The 18310-nt window shown below is 31.6% G+C and overlaps 1 protein-coding gene across 1 annotated transcript in view; it reads left to right on the top strand.

Moving 5' to 3' along the window:
- LOC130676198 (mannosyl-oligosaccharide 1,2-alpha-mannosidase IA) overlaps positions 1-18310 on the top strand; it is a gene marked incomplete in the record, with an annotated part of 416169 nt that overhangs the window by 363469 nt on the left and 34390 nt on the right. Inside the window, 1 exon segment of the mRNA XM_057482265.1 lies at positions 16479-16694. Within this exon segment, the coding sequence (XP_057338248.1) occupies positions 16479-16694 (216 nt within the window).

Below are 18310 nucleotides of genomic sequence, written 5' to 3' on the forward strand. Positions count from 1 at the left end.
TTGGCTCACCGGATAATGATTTATTATCTGCAAATAATTTTATACCACGGGTCGATGTCGAATTTTTTATCACGTTACAATATATATATACTAGGGTGATCCAAAAAATAACAAATTTTTTTTTTTTTCTTCCAAACAGGTTCAAAAGTTTCATTTAGATAAAAAAAGACGCCTGTGAAAATTAGAGCTCTTAATATTAACATTAAGAGGTTCCTCATCGCACTTTTCTATTTTCCATAAGAATAACATGGGAAAAATTTTTTTACCTCTTCTGATTTTTATAAGTAGCTAACGATGCGTCATAGAAATAATTGGCAGGCATATTTTTGAAGGGAATTGAATGCTCTACAAAAAAAGATTCTTATCATTTTTTGAGGAATCTATTTGTTCAAAAGTTATTTGTGGTTGAAGTCGAATTCATATTAAATTTTGAGATTTTCTTATTTTTCCGGCGGAACTATCAGACCTATTACAAAATATCATTGGACCTTTTTTGTCGACAATTTCGTTCCCTAGAAGTTATTTTTAATAAAGTTTTTTCGAATTCCGCATTGTTTTCTAGTTATTTTTATTTTAATGTGATGCTCATAAAAAAATAGTCTTCTGATCGATTTTAAGAGCTTGACATTAAAATAAAAATAACTAGAAAGCAATGCGGAATTCGAAAAAACTTTATTAGAAATAACTTTTACGGAATGAAATTCTCTACAAAAAAGGTCTGATGATATTTTGTAATAAGTCTGATAGTTTCACCGGAAAAGTAGAAAATCTCAAAATTTAATATGAATTCGACTTCAACCTCAAATAACTTTTGAACAAATAGATTCCTCAAAAAATGATAAGAATCTTTTTTTGTAGAGCATTCAATTCCCTACAAAAATATGCCTGCCATTTATTCCTATGACGCATCGTTAGCTACTTATAAAAATCAGAAGACGTAAAAAAAATTTTTCCCATGTTATTCTTATGGGAAATAGAAAAGTGCGATGAGGAACCTCTTAATGTTAATATTAAGAGCTCTAATTTTCACAGACGTCTTTTTTTATCTAAATGAAACTTTTGAACCTGTTTGGAAGAAAAAAAAAAAAGTTTGTTATTTTTTGGATCACCCTAATATATACAGTAGCAAAACAAAAATAATAAAAAATATAAGAATTAACTCATAAAGAATATAGTAATACAACATTAGTAATAAATAACACTTTATCTCATAGAATAACTTAAATTATTCGACTGAGGTTCAAAGTGCAATTACAACCATTTCCAATAGTGTACTACCCCGTAAACGTGAGCGACCGCAAGTAACGCCCTATGCTCTCTCACGAACATTGCACAGCATCCGTCCGATTTATGCCCGTAACGAAGCCAAGCGTTCGGGCTAATTAAAGGACCCAAGTTCTCGCACCCTCGGGCTTGTATCGACGACTCGACCTTTACACCCACCTTTCCCCTCTAACATCCGTATAGCGTCGTGTCCATGTTTCTATATCACAGTTTCCTTCTCTCCTCTTTCACCCTGTCTAACCCTCTCAGTCTCTCGCCCTCTCACCTCATTTTTTTACTCTTATTTTTATTCTCCTGGATGGGTAGGATAGAAAGTGGTGTGTTCTCGTGTTCGTACATCGAAGCTCAGCACCGATTGGATCTTGCTGCTCTTTATGTTGGTTAATTAACTTCCTCGTTTCTTTACTCAACTCTATAATTTTAATTCTTTATTGCTTTGTTTTTATATCGAATGAATATCAATGAGATAGTTTGTACAAGTCGTGTTTCAAAGGTAGATTAGTCAAAAGAGTAAATAATTTATTCCCTGCATTGTACTTTTTTTTTTAACTATTTTTCTTCAATTAAAGCCAATTTTGCATTGTACACACACGAATAATCTGTATTATATTTTTTTTTCAATATTAACTATATTAATTCTTTTTGATGTATCATTACAGAATAATTGTCATTAAATTAAAAAATTAATTATAAATTATGCTTTGATATCTATGTATTTAATTTCTTTTTTTTAGTGCAAGAATTCACTTATTATTTTTAAAACATTTTCAAGTTTAAATTTTGTATAATCATATTTGCACAAGTTACGTTTTTGGTACAATGGTCAATGTAATCACATTGCTTGTACTTTCAAAGCACGTATTGCGATTTAGTTTCGCGGAAAATTGTATATAGTGAGAAATGCTGACACATACAGCAGTATAAAACTTTATCCCACGTACATTTTATCTTGAATCGGAAAAACTAGATTTTTTATAAGATACAAATTATTGTGACTAGTAAATTTTTTGCGTTAAAAAATTAATTTTTATGCCTATAGAGATATAAATAAAAATATTTGATTTATGTTAATGATAATTAGATAATACAAGTTTAATAAAATTGAAAATTAAATCTTAATGATAAATTCGTTATTGAAATCGTCTTTTTGTCCAGACTTTTTCACTACATTACACTTTATATAAAATATTGCTCATCTTTATTTCCACTCTCTTTTACTCGAAAAGTCATTCACGTGAACGAGAATCCCCGTGGAATAATAGCCCACTTGGCATTGCTAGACTGGGATCTCTTGAACCGTAATTTTGATTCACGACTCCAGTAAATTATTACACTCTGTCTTAGTCGTTCTTCTCTCTCTATATTAACAATGCACCACGAAAACTACCAGAAAATAGTATTGAGAAATATCGTTGAAAATAAAATTCAATGAATGCTTTGTATAAAAAAGAAAAAAAAATCGTGGAAAGAGAGTAGAATTTTATCGCACAAAGATGTAAAACAAAGAACAGCAACTTCTTTCTGTTTATGAACTATATTTTAAAGTAATAAAAAATTTTTTTTATTACATCATCACTATAGTTATTAAAATATCTTCAATATATTTTACAAAAGTTCAAACGAAGAATATATAAGAATGTACATAAATAGGGTCGAGGGGGGGGGGGGGCAAAACGGAGTACCCCCAAAATTTTGAGAAAAAAATGTTTGCTTTGTCATGTTTTTTAAACACTCTAAAACCACTTTTGTGTATACAATTGAGCGTTATTTTGAATTTTTTTTCCATCGTTTTTGAAAAAATTATTAGATACCTTTTTTGTAGAGCGTTCAATTCTCTACAATAATATGTTTTGGTCGTTTAAATTTATTGATCCGTTAACAAGTTATAAAATTTCAAAATTAAGAAAAAATTTTTCCCATGTTATTTAAATGAAAAATTTTGTTTAAGCGAGCGTGCGTCATGTAATTGAGTTGGAGGGCCCATCTTGATACCCAATTTTTTTTCTGATACACTCAACGTAATTTTCGTATGGGACCGAAGAAAAAAAGTGATTTTATTTCGCACAGTCTAATATATATAATATATAACATATAAATAAAATAAATTTAAAAGTTAAATGAAAAGGAAGTAATAGAGAAAAAAATGTGATTTAAATTGGACGGTATTTTAAAAGTAGTGCATAGATCAATGACTCAAGAAGTAAAATAGATCCACGTGTTCCTCGCCATTTGAGTACAACGACTTTTGGATTAATGAGGAGCACTTGCAAGCCAAACGATGCGGCAAAAGACGCGGCCAAGAGTGACTCATCGATCCTGGCACCATTACCTCTTTTCTCTTTCCATTTTATCAGCTCCCACTTTTCTTGACTTTTATACATGTATAATACAACTTTTTTTGTTCTTGATTTTTTTTCTGACATATCTTGAACGATCTTCATCGAAATGCATTCATAAAAAAATATGTATAGGTAACAGAAAATTGATCCATATAAAATAGTCGGGACCAACAGGTTGCATTTATTTTTCCATTTATTTCTATCTTACTTTCTGGTCGTTATGTTCTTTTTTGTTTGTTTTTTTCTTTACATTTTTTACTTTTATACGTCATTGCAATATACATTGAGTATTTGAACGACTCACTCATGGCAGATAAATCTAAATTCGCGGCACGATACGATTGCCCAAAAGTGGCTCACTTGTCGAGATCTGATGAAAGTTAGATATACCGATGGCAAAAAAAAAGTTCAAAAACGATCATAGAAACGTCACTTCTGGCGCCATTGTTACTTAAACTCGTCAATTCGAATTTTAGAGAAAGAAAAATTCCGAGAAATGAGTGAATAAAAAAGAGAGAAAGAGTTTAAGAGAGTGAGATAAAGAATGAACGACGAAACGATCTCGGAACTACACGTTGAGCAAAACGTGCTTGTCGTTGAGATACGTTCCCAGGAGAATTCGTGATGTGAATCGCGATGAATGGACGGACGTTACGTTACGTACGTAGAGTAGAGGATGCAGTGAGCTACTAACAAAACAAAAAGAAAAGTAATGAAATAAAAAACGTGGCGAGAATGTCTGGACTTCGTAAACGACACTCAACGGGGTAATGGTCAAATTGGTCTCTTCAAGATATTTCTCTTATTCGTTTAACGAGAATACCAAATAAACCAAAATATATAGTTCAATCGATCGATTTTTTTTATAGAGTAAGTGTTAATTTATTATTTCCCGGAAAACAATAATTTTTTTAATTTGAGGAGCCAATAAGTCTACTTGATAGAAAAGGCAGAATTCAAGTCTCCGTAAATCTAAATTATTTTTTTTGGCTAATATTTATAACGAAAAACTAGACGCTGTATTTAAATTTTTATGAGATCTGCCCAGAGAGGAAAGTATGACAGACCCAGGCTTGGTCCAAGTATGTAAAACCTTGGCCCAAGCTTGTAAGCCAGCCTTGGTAGGACTCTGGAATGATAACATTGGGCCAGACCTGGTTGCTAGAGCTGGCCCATAGTTGGTTGCCAGTCCTGGCCCTGAATTTATGATCATTAACGTTTAAACTATCTAAAGGAGGTAAATGATGTGAAAAAAACTCGGTGAAAATTCTGCTGGGCTCCGGGCGCGAACTGCCGTCCTTCTGAATGCTGCCGTCCGAACGATAGCTACTGGACGAACCTACTAATGTTGAATTGATACATTTATATGATCTACTTATTAAACCATAAGTATAGCCAAACTTGGGTAGTTCTACCTTGGCCCAAGCCTGGGTAATCATTGTAACGGCCAAGGCTAGGTTACCTAGTCTTGGCCCAAGCCTGGCTTACCATTGAATGGCCAAGACAGGGGAACCCAGCCTTGGCCCAAGCCTGGGTTGCCATTGAATGGCCAATGCTAGGTTACCCAGTCTTGACTCAAGCCCGGGTAATCATTGTAACGACCAGGACTGAGTACCCAATTTTGAGCCAAGCATGGGCTAATATAGATGTGCCAAAGCTAGGTTTCCCAGTGCTGGGCCAAGTAGGGCCCTGTCGTTCAACTCTGGCGGCTCCTGCATGGGTGGGTTACAATTATATTGAAGTATAAAGTGTTAAAAGTCAATTGAGTTGACACGTCTGGAAATGTTAGTTCTATACAAATGTCTTTTGACTGTTGAATTAGACAGAAGTATTTGATGTTTGTTAACATTTATGATCAAAACCCAACTATAAATGACGATGAGCTTATCAACTATACCCGTAAGCTATTCAACGTAGAGTATAAATCTACTTGAATAATAATAATTCTCTCGGTTTCTCACTGTTCTACGAAGAGCCATATAACTTCTTGTGAACAAGAGTATTACTGCAGGAAGCTGATTCGCCATTTCTGATCCTCGTCAGCTCGTCAACGACTTAATAAAACGTTTCGCTGGATCATTAAACGACTAACCAGTAAGGAGTGATCCTCAATCAAGGCTTCGCAAATCATCAAACTTTATGACACGGCTATTTTATTTACTTCAACATATTTATTATCTCTCATTATTTCCAGGAACTTATTTTTGCTTTTTTTTTGTCAGTTTTAATAAGCTATAAAAAAACCACCAGAATAATATTAAAAAGGTAAATAATTTTTTAATCAAACGTCTCTTTACAACCTATAATATTATTTTTAAATTCAGAAAATAATATTTTTGTAGCTGAAGAGTTCTAGTTATTACCTATAAAAGAATAAAACTTTTCCAATTATTTTCACTAAAAAACCTTTCATTAAAACTATGATCGTTATTACTTACAAAGTTTTCCTTTACAACCGCTGTTTGGAAATATTTTATTAAAGTATTTTATTTCTTAACTGATTAAATCAATAACAGGTTATCTAAAGTTAACTTTATTGAATAAATACTAAATTTAGTTTCGTCATCCCAGACTTTAAATAAGCCTAATGAGATCGAGATCAACAGTTTTCGTTACACATAAACACCTTTAACGCCTCAAGTTCTTAATTTGTTAACTCGGGTTCTCGTGAAATTACTCACAAGTCTCTGAATCACTCGGGTAAATCCAACAGAGTAGACTCAGACTCATCCCAATCCTACTTTACGTCTCTTGTTTTGTTCGGTTTTGAATTTACCGGAGTTGAATATACGTTAGACGTTACTTAGATCTGTATAGACATTTACACACACACACACACACACACACACACACACACACACACACGCGCGCACACACACACATAGATACAAGTTTCCTCTATTAAAATTAAATTTCGAACAAGACAACCGGAACTACTTTGAAAAGCCAAAACTTCCTTCAATTAGTCAAAGTCTCTGTTTCATCCCTTTCAACTATTGACCGTTTTTTCTTTCTCCAGTTAGCTTTAGAATCAGTCGGTAGTTATATATATATATATATATATATATATATATATATATATATATATATATATATATATATATATATAAGTATACATGTACACTTTGCTATCACCTAACACCACATCAATAATCTTTATAACTAACTTGGATGCCCTATAGTTGTGCTAGTTTGCCAACTTATTATCCCATTAACAATGTAAGTGCGAAGGGATACTTTGCAGTCTTAGGAGATACCCTACGATTCTCTGTTGACGCCATAATATTCATGCAACGAAATATTGTGTTAGGGTACAGACTAAATCTCGTAACTACACGGTTGAGAAACTTGGCAATAAGCAAGTTCCTTGTTGAGACAAATATTTCATCAACTAAAAGTTATAATTTAAAATTTTTTTATTTAAATTGCATCCTATTTATTTACTCTCTAAACCTGAAATAGTGAATTATCACTAATTCACAGTGTAAATTCACTATTTGCCACATCTCAAAGTCGGCCACTTGGAATTAGTGCATATATACACTCATTTACCCAGTAAAATGATGCACTTATGAAAACATTGAAATTCACTGTAGTTATTAGTAGTAAATAGTTCTAATGATAATTACTTATTAAAAAGTAATGTTTTAAATCTACTGTGTAAAAAGTAAAATTTTCACTATTTATACGTAAAATTCACTTTTTTCCAGTGAATTAGTTGATCACTGGGAAAAACAGTGAAAATTTAACTATTTCAAGTTTAGAGAGTATAGACAATATTAAATAATGTTAAAAATAAATTAATAAAAGTAATTTGTTACTTGATTAAAAAATTTTTAATAATAAATGAATGTAGGTTTTATTGTGCTTGTTTATAGTACATACAATATATAACGTATATATTAAATTTATTGAATATTGACTTAGTTGATTTTATAAAAATCCAATAAAATATCTACAGGATTTCGATTCCTCAACTCTGCCTTTTCTTCGTATAAAAATAAAAAAAAAGTAAAGCTATAAAAGGTGGAAAAAAAATATTCCCCTTGGAGCTGGCTGCAATATCGTCCCCTGAAGACGGATTTTCGCGAGCTGCGGTCAGCAACCTTGGAAAACGAGGCTCTGGGGCAACGAATAAGAGAAAACGAATATCATAGATACTACTCGCTGACTATACGTACAATCTCTTTCTCAATACTCGCGTGCATCTTTTTCAAGATATCAGTATACGATTCAGCAAAGTTTTATACTCCGTTGGATTGCTTACTACAATCCACATGTATCTGTAGCTCTCTCAGCAGAATGTGTTTATGCTTTAGTCTGCTCGTAAACTTGATTCGAACCACAAACTAAAATGTGCACGTGCATTTCTCATTGGTTTATACTCTCTAGCCTCTCTTTCTCTATCTTTCTTTATCTCTCAGGTAACCCATATATAAATATAAACATATTTATATCTATAGATAGTATATATCTATTGTTCCGACTTACCGCAACGACAACAAAATACAACAAACTACACTCGATCTATCAGAGATATTTATCACAAAATGACTTTTCGATAGAACAAATTGTATGCATGATTTCCAGTTTTGCCGAGTCAACTACTACTTCTAAGTAACATCCCTTTCTCGATAATTCTTATTTAAACTATCTCTCGAATTATTTATCAAGTAAATTCCTTATATATTCTCTATTACTTTGCCGTGCAGTTCCATTCATCTCCATTTATGGCAAACGCATTAATTTAAACCAAGAATTTCATTGACCATCACCAAGAATTTGCGACCTCGACAACTTCTCTTTTGCTGTCTATTCTCCCTTACTTATATTAATAATCGCTTTTAACCAGACCCATTTTCATCATGTCATTATAATGTAATGGTTCAAACTTTATCCCAAAACTATTACTAAAATATTTTTACTTCTTATATACACATTTTATTTATTATAAAAAAAAATACGTATTAATGACTACATATACGTACATATCAAAGTACTCGATTTATTTTGTAAAAATTTTCGAGTAAAAAAAAATAGTAAAACGAGTGTTTCGCATATGGAAATTAAATTTTATCATGATATAAAAAAATATTTTTATAACGTGTAGTGAAAATCAAGTTGACTTTTGAGTACGAATGCAATGGGTTGGAAAATCGTCTGACTGTCGTCTACTAATCGTATTTTTCGCTTGATTGCTTTGAACGCTACACACCAAGCCAACTCTATATGTGTATAGGTATATATATATGATTTTCCTTCAGCTATGTGTAAAGATAAATCAATTGACAAATTGAATAGAGTAGAAAAATAACGTTTAACGTTTAACCAATCAATTGATTTTTTTTATATTTAATTATATTTAGAGTTGTACAAAAAGAAAAAAAATTAAAACTCACGTGGTTATTTTCACGACGAATGATCAAAGCTTTGAATTTAAATTTAATAGAAAAATATTTACTTTTCAATTTAGTTCAATACTTTTAAATGTTGATTCCAAAGTGATTTAACCGACAGTTTCGGTAATAAAAAACAATAAAATAACGAAGCAATGATTTTTGAGTACCTGCCATTTACTTTTAATACTTAGAAAAAAAAAACCACAATGAATTTATTTTTCCACAGCATAATTGACAAATGATCCATTGGTATAAGAGTGAAGAAAGTCGAATGCTCGTGGCAGAAACCATTGAGACAATCATCAAGCACTTGGTTACGGTGGTTTGCTAAGGGGTCACGGACAACAACAACAGGTGGTCGACAACGAGTGACTGACTGAATTGAGGACGGTCTTATATACTCGTAATAATAATAATCAGCTTATCGATTATTAAAATAATAAACCAGCATTCTGTATATGTATGCATATAAAATTAAATCAACATAAAATCATTTTAAGAAATCCGGAAAAAAAGTAAAAACAACCCCGTAGGATCAATAAGCAACGCCAATACGACTGGGCAAAGCGAAATACCGGTTGAAAGCCGGTCGTGGTGGCGGTGCGAGTGCAAGTGCCCTGACGAAATGCGATTGATACAGAGGTTAGCGATCAGCGGACTGCTTTCAGTCATGCTGATCGTATTATTAACTGGAACATTTATAACACGCCGTGATCTTATAACGAGTGTTGTCGATCGTGGTGTTGGGCCTGAAGAAAGATCTGAACAAATAAATCCAGCATGGGTCCAGGACAATGCTATTTCTGATCCAGAACATCAACGAAATGAGCTCAAAGAACGTCGACCCGTCAATGTCAGACACAGACCAGCCGATTATCTCGAGCAGTCTTCAGCAATTGCATCACCTACCGATCCCATTCCTGTTTACCTTGTTAAGGCACCCAATCCACCACTGGATGACATCACCAATCAACGCCGTGAAAAAATTAAAGAGGTTTGTAATTTTATTTTATACACGTTGATCAACAATCTATCAATGAGTAATTGATGATCAGTTATTATTGCTTAAATTTTGACTCGAAAATAGAACAAACAAAGGTAAGTGCAATATTGTATTAATCAACAGTCTGAGAGAAAGCTTTGTAGTTAAACGTTAATTGGCTGAAAGTGCATGAAGGACAATTAACAATGCTTTGTACGAATTATAGTATCGACATATCCATTACAGTGCACATCTATATAATCATTGATAGAAAGAGAGATTGAGAGAGAGAGAGACAGTACAGTAGAGTAGAGTAGCGGTGATGGGGTAAATGTTCATCGGTTCGGAAGTGCAATCGATCGTCAGAAGATTCATATATATATATATATATATATATATATATATATATATATGCTCAGGAAGTTCGGTTAACCGTAAAACGAGATGAAGCGGCTGAGTGAATAGCACTATGGCTAAACGCAATTAACAGTCAAGATGAACTTGGCTTTATACAGTATAGCACAGTACAACTAACTATTTATAATTATATATATATATATATATATATATATATATATATATATATATATATATATATATATATATATTTTAACGGGTTTTTCACCACCGGGGATCTACCTGAGTGAAGTCCGAGTACACGTACTATTTGGCAACCTTGTTCAAAATATTTTAAGTTGGGCGCCAGGAGATTCAATCATCACCAAATAACAATTATCAAAAACAAATCGGCTCAGGGTGGCGGATCGGGGAAAGGTCAGGCACTTAAGATTACGATTAAATAATTGATCAAAATTAACACAAATTAATTAGTTGTATATTGAACAAACACAATAAATTAATCAGTATCACAAAAATTATCGGTTACAAACAAAATATAAATTGCCGGTGTTGGCTTGACTCGATATAAATAAAACTGTTCGAAAAATACTCGTACTTGATCTACAAACACAAAGTCAGTTAGTTCGGTTGACGAAATAATAAAAAAAAGGTTATTTTATTGTCGGAGACACACATACACCGTAAGTATCAACGAAATACTTGACGAGTGACGTCAGAGTATTTTTTACGGCAAGACTCGACTACCGCAACGAATGAGAAAGAGATAATCCGCAATTATCAGAAAGTCTCGACTAAAATAAAATAAAATATAAAATAATATTTTATTTCGGTAACGCGTTCAAATTTCACTATCATACAAGTATTGCACGTAATTAATTAATTAATTTTAATTATAACTCGGAAACACACGTCACTTGTTCATTAACAAAAAAAATTCGGTCGTACATAGGGTCAGGTCCTGCCGATGCTTCGGCTTGTTCACTTGTTCACAAAACTCGGATACTTGTTCACCAAAATAATCGGATTATTATTCACGTAATAATTATTACTCGCGATTTAATTGTTCTTTCCGAAAACTCGAAATTGTTCTTTTTAGTCGCGAAACGAATTGATCAAAACGTGGCCGTTCAGTTCCAAGTCTCCACCGAATCTCTCGTTCCAATCCAAGCGTTGGATCGATACTTGGTCAAAGTCAAAATTTTTAATCATAAATGGCTCTAGAATTTGCTCATCGGATAACGATTCATTATTTTTTCAAATAATATTGAACCACGGATCGATGTCGAATTTCCTCATCTTAGAATATATATACATTAGGGTGATCCAAAAAATAACAAACTTTTTTTTTTTCTTCCAAACAAGTTTAAAAGTTTCATTTAGATAAAAAAAGACGCCTGTGAAAATTAGAGCTCTTAATATTAACATTAAGAGGTTCCTCATCGCACTTTTCTATTCTATTTCCCATAAGAATAACATGGGAAAAATTTTTTTTACGTCTCCTGTTTTTTATAAGTAGCTAACGATGCGTCATAGGCATAAATGGCAGGCATATTTTTGTAGGGAATTGAATGTTCTACAAAAAAAGATTCTTATCATTTTTTGAGGAATCTATTTGTTCAAAAGTTATTTGAGGTTGAAGTCGAATTCATATTAAATTTTAAGATTTTCTACTTTTCCGGCGAAACTATCAGACTTATTACAAAATATCTTCAGACCTTTTTTGTAGACACTTTTATTCCCTTAAAGTTATTTCTAATAAAGTTTTTTCGAATTCCGCATTGTTTTCTAGTTATTTTTATTTTAATGTCAAGCTCTTAAAATCGATCAGAAGACTATTTTTTTATGAGCATGACATTAAAATAAAAATAACTAGAAAACAATGCGGAATTCGAAAAAACTTTATGAGAAATAACTTTTAGGGAATAAAATTGTCTACAAAAAAGGTCTGATGATATTTTGTAATAAGTCTGATAGTTTCGCCGGAAAAGTAGAAAATCTCAAAATTTAATATGAATTCGACTTCAACCTCAAATAACTTTTGAACAAATAGATTCCTCAAAAAATGATAAGAATCTTTTTTTGTAGAGCATTCAATTTCCTACAAAAATATGCCTGCCAATTGTTCTTATGACGCATCGTTAGCTACTTATAAAAATCAGAAGACGTAAAAAAAATTTTTTCCATGTTATTCTTATGGAAAATAGAAAAGTGCGATGAGGAACCTCTTAATGTTAATATTAAGAGCTCTAATTTTTACAGGCGTCTTTTTTTATCTAAATGAAACTTTTGAACCTGTTTGGAAGAAAAAAAAAAATTTGTTATTTTTTGGATCACCCTAATATACATATATAGTACAATTAACAACAAACGATCTTTCGCTCAAAAACCTGATACTTCGTTCACTAGCTTACTTACTTTCTTACTATATCTCTATACTAATAAATCTTGGTAGTTTTAAATAAATGTCTCGCTGAGAAAAGGAGTCTTACAAAGTTCTTAACCATTCTCATCCATCCTCTTTCATTGTACACAATACCAGCACATCCAACACCTTCACTACAGTATAGAAGATGTAAGCAATACTAGCACCATAGCTACTCGAGGCTGACATTCAGATTATCCCAAAAACCGTTTCCCTTTAGGTTTATATCTGTCCTTTTTTCGTATCCTGAGACGACGAAAGTCTCATTGTCTTTTACTCGGTTGAACAGCACCAGACGATTAACAAGTAGTAGACGTCTCTTGTCGTCACCAGCCAACGCATTGGAACAATGGGAAACGGGGCTCTCACATAATGAGGCGCTAGTTAAGGGCGGAGCGGAAAGTAGAGAGACGAACATCAGATCTTTGTGATAGAAGTAAGTGAGAATCCGTTGACATGACAGACGAGGACAGAGAGAGCTGAACAACACTATTGAGCTTAAATTTTGGTACTGAATTATTTTAAAACATATATAGTTATACACCGACAAAATCTTATGTATAGGCACCGCAAAAAGAAGAACAGATTATTTAATATTAAAGGTATGAGAGAGAAAATAAATTATCAGAAGAAGAAGAAGAAGAAGTGTGATAGTGCTTTTAAGTCTGAAGGATTTTCTGTCTATATATTCAAACGTGAATAAATGAGGGGATGGTATTAGTGGGAGTAAATGTATACCGTCGCTTAAGCAAAGATTAATTTGTGCTATTAACCCGAATCGAGACACAATACCGCCCTCGCTTCACAATGATAAACAAAGACATAATTATGCTTCAGGGTGAGAGATCGTGTTGTGGCGGAGAACTTGCTCTACTCGCGTACATGATAAGTTTTGTCTGAAAGATGATGGCGATGATGATGATGATGGACCATGCACGTTAGATAGACAATTTACTGAGCCGTTGGCGGACTAAAACTCGTCTACTCGCCTACTCACCTTTCACACAACATCCGCGTCGTGATATCATTAACAATCTTAATACAAACGCGTCGGCGTTTATTCGTTAACCAGTTTTATTTTATTATCATTATTATTATTATTATTATTATTATTATTATTATTATTATTATTATTATTTTTTTTTATTTTCATTACATATATGTTTTATATCATATATTTTTGATAAACAATTATTATCAAGTATTTTTATACTTTATACTCAATACTAAACTTATAATAGGAACAATAGTTTTTAAACACTCATAAATCTATTTTAAAGCTTAAAAACTATAAAAATAATACTTTTTATGATTTTACATCGCATTTAAAATTTTCATTACTGGTATTTATTCAAAAGGTATGTATTATCTAATTGATTTATATTTTTTAATATAAACTACGTGTACTTTAAGTAATGGAGGTTAAAAAAATGAATTATAGAAGATTAAAAACTGTACGTTATTAAATTTTAAATAAGATACGAAGAAATGTGTAATTGGTTGTGTCTAAGCGTGAATATGAGTCACTTACACTTGAGTAATGCCGACAAAAAACTATTTCACCCATCACCTACAACTTGCTGTCCACATAATGTTTTTTTGTAGATTTTTATATTCTATACGAGTAAAATAAAACTGAAACTAATTTTACGCTTAGCGAACAAGAAAAATTGGCAGTAAAATCGCGCTTCTATATATGCTTTCCTATTAGTGTCGTCGGCAACCGTGAGTCCTGGATAATGAGATGAGCTTTTCCTTGCTTTTACTACTCGCTCTTTACATACAGATATAGAGCGCTTGCTGGTGGAAAAAGATACAAAACGAAGTAAGGGAAGAAGTAAAACGAAAAGACAATTACGTTTAATATAAATGGCTCGCCTTTGAACTGATCAATACTTAAGACTTTTATTTATTACAATAAAATATTTGGTTATTTTATATTTTTATATCCGATGAAAAAAATATCAAGTTTTCGTATGTTAATATCTACATGCTTACATAGGAAAAATTTCTATCTAAGCACAGAAAAATAATAATATTATTTTTCCATGCACAGAATATTACAATGAAAATATTGAATTTGTACTGAATTCAATTTTCCCCGAATTTATATTAAATAAATGAATCCAATAACACAAAGCAGAAAACGAAAGAAAGAATAAATTCAATACGATAATTAAATTTTCTTAGAATGAAACCCAGCTTTGACTTGTTTCACTTATATATTTTTAAATTTTATTTTACCTCTTTTATACTTTCGTATTTTTCTTGTACGTATGCTGTACTTACTCTTTTCTCGTACAAACCGAGCAACCTAATGGATTAATCTCGATGTGGACACTAACCAGATTATCCTGAAGCCCGTGTTAAATCTGTTAGATGTCAATTTTACTTTTAACAAGGTATTACCACAGTTTTTCTTGACAAATTATAAAACTAACTATAATTGTCTAGCCGGAATTTTAGTTTAAAACTAAAAGTTAATTTATAAAACTAAACACAATAGATTAGACACTACTTTCGAATTGAAGTAATTACTTAACCGTTATTCTAAAAGAAGCAACTTATTTGGTATCTAAAAATAAATTTTTAATCATTACGTATTTTAAAATATGCAGTATAATTCAATAGTAAATTAAAATAATGGTACCGGTTTGTTATCCTAAGCGAGTATCATAGAATATATTTAAATAATTGTGCAACACTATAAAAACAATCACGTAGTTTATGTATAAAAAAAAACACAATTTTTTATACAAACAATCATAATTATTCAATGTTTATTTGGCCATAAAAAAATAGATACTGACAATAGGTATATAAATTGGTAATTATAATTATTATTTTTTAATTGATGAACCTGTTATTTCAGTGATATTTATTTGAAACGATTCATTGAAGATATTGTGGAGAGAATGCTGTTATTTTAATCGTTTTGTGTTCCATACATTCTTTCTTCCAATATAGAGTGCAACACTCAGCAATTATCGCCGGTGCACGTGACACGTTTGCGAACATCATCGAATATAACGTTTCGTTTATATATATATGAATTGGTAAAGTTCTTGGAGTGACAAAACCACGGGAGTTAGTGATGGTACTTGAAAACTCGAGTACAAGCCAAGTTTCTCAAGTATAAACAGGGTGACGTGTCGGTCGCGTTTGAAACGCGTTTACTTCGTGAATTTTCATTGAAACATGGCATTGTTTGCGCGCTAACAGAGATACGAAATACTAGTGTGTAAAGAGAAAACCAGAAGAAGAAAGAAATAGAGAAGCAAATATATATATATATATATATATATATATATATATATATATATATATACAAATACAATTGTATGAGACCTCTTTTCTGTCTGTCTTTTGAGAACAAGAATTTAATCATCTTGAAAAGGTTTACACTAGGACAAGAGCTTGGGTGCAGTCAAGAGATCCTCAAATTTCTCATCCCATGTCTTTGATTCTCGCTGTGTTTCTCGAAATTTCATGAGAGAATAGAGAATACAGAAGTGAGAGAGCATTTAAGGAATGTAGAATGCAATCTTGACGATATTTATATATTACATCTTTTATTGCCTATACTTCTACTTTTCATTATGATTTTTTTTACCCTTATTTTACATACCATTTTTTGTTTTTATTTAGTCATGCATATGAAAACGTTTTTTTTTTTTTGTTAATTTTTGCAGATGATGAAGCATGGCTGGGACAATTATGTGAGATACGCCTGGGGCAAAAACGAGCTGAGACCAATCTCCAAGAGAGGACACAGTGCCAGCATTTTTGGAGCTTCAAATATGGGCGCTACCATCGTTGATGGAATGGACACGCTTTATATTATGGGACTTCATGATGAATATAAACAAGCACGAGATTGGATTGCTCAGAACCTTGACTTCGATATTGTAAGTTTTTAATACTTATCACGTTATACAATTTTTGACATTAACCTATGCATCTGTTATAAATTATATTAACTTTATTATAACATAAGTAAATGCCAAAGTTTTATAGATTCGGTAAAATTTTCAATTTTAATCTTTAATTTAATTTTAGCAAGAATATGAATATTCTATAAAAATTTCAATTTATTCAAAGTTTTGAATAGCTAAAATTAAATATAAATAAATTTCAGTAATAATATTTATTATAAAAACATCTGACCGACGTATAAGTAACCTCCAATTCACCTATGATAACCAAAATTATTCATTATGTAAATCAATATAACCAGGGTGGGTTGCCTGGGGGCTGTAGTGTGTTTGTGAATGTTAGAGTACAACTGTCAGAATTTGCCCATCGCGAAGTAGAGTTTCGTTTGGCAATCACAAACCTCCACTATTACATGATATATCTTATACACACATATATATATATATATATATATATATATATATATATATATATATATATATATATATATAAATATATACATATATATCTATAAACATAGTTTTACCTTTGCCAATTCGGTATACCTCTAACCAACACTTGTACTCTGGTTTCCTCATCTGTTTCTCCTCTCGCATTCACCCTAAACTTGGTTACTCCGTTTATCCAGAGTTAGTATAACAGTGCCCGAGGCATTAAAGCGGATTTCCAAGTGGATAACTTCCCTTATTAACCTCGTGTGGGTGTCGCCGCGAGCTACAAAATCTACATCGCGAAGTGCCGAGATGGCTGGTATATTTTATAAAGATAAACGTAGTACTACACACGTTGACATCATAGTCACACGCGACCTAAAAGTGTCAAAAGTACTTTTTTTTTATCTTTTAACTGCCTAATAAATTTTATTTAAAACTGACTAACATAATCTTCAAACAATGCAATAAACTTTATTTACGTCCTTCATTTATAACTTTTGTATACTTAGTTGCAAATAAAAACCTCAAGATTCTAATTTCGCAAAAAATATGAGTGATTTATATATTAATTTTGTCCGTATCAGTATCAATAATTTCGAAAAAAATACTTGCAAGTTCAAAGTTCATCTCGGTAAAAAATAAACAAAATTTTTTTTCATTTGATACACCTGATTTTATTTATCTTTAAAGTTTGAATCCGTTCAAAATAATGCATTATCAATGTTTCAAAACTTTCCTTATCACAATTAACAAGTAACTTCGAAACTTATAATCGGGTCATCTCTATAACATTTTACACACGCATTCCCCCTAACCGAGTTTAGATATTACGTAATTTACATATTTAAACTTGTTTATTTATGCATATATATATATATATATATATATATATATAAAGATGATGAAGTTAAACATTAATTAAGATAGGATACATCTGCATACTATCAATGGTAACATTATAATACTTGAATTAACCTCGGGCTATATATATAATGTAGTTGTTATTTTATTGAGTAGTTGTCCTAATTTTCATTGAATGACATTGGGTCTAAGATGAAGATCACTCATTTGAGATTGAGTGAGTGAGATTGACGAGACAAGATGATAACAACAAGCAAGATCGTTTGCACATCGCTCTTGGCACAACCCTTCGA

Source organism: Microplitis mediator, chromosome 10 (genome assembly GCF_029852145.1).
Source record: "Microplitis mediator isolate UGA2020A chromosome 10, iyMicMedi2.1, whole genome shotgun sequence".
NCBI lineage: Eukaryota > Metazoa > Arthropoda > Insecta > Hymenoptera > Braconidae > Microplitis > Microplitis mediator.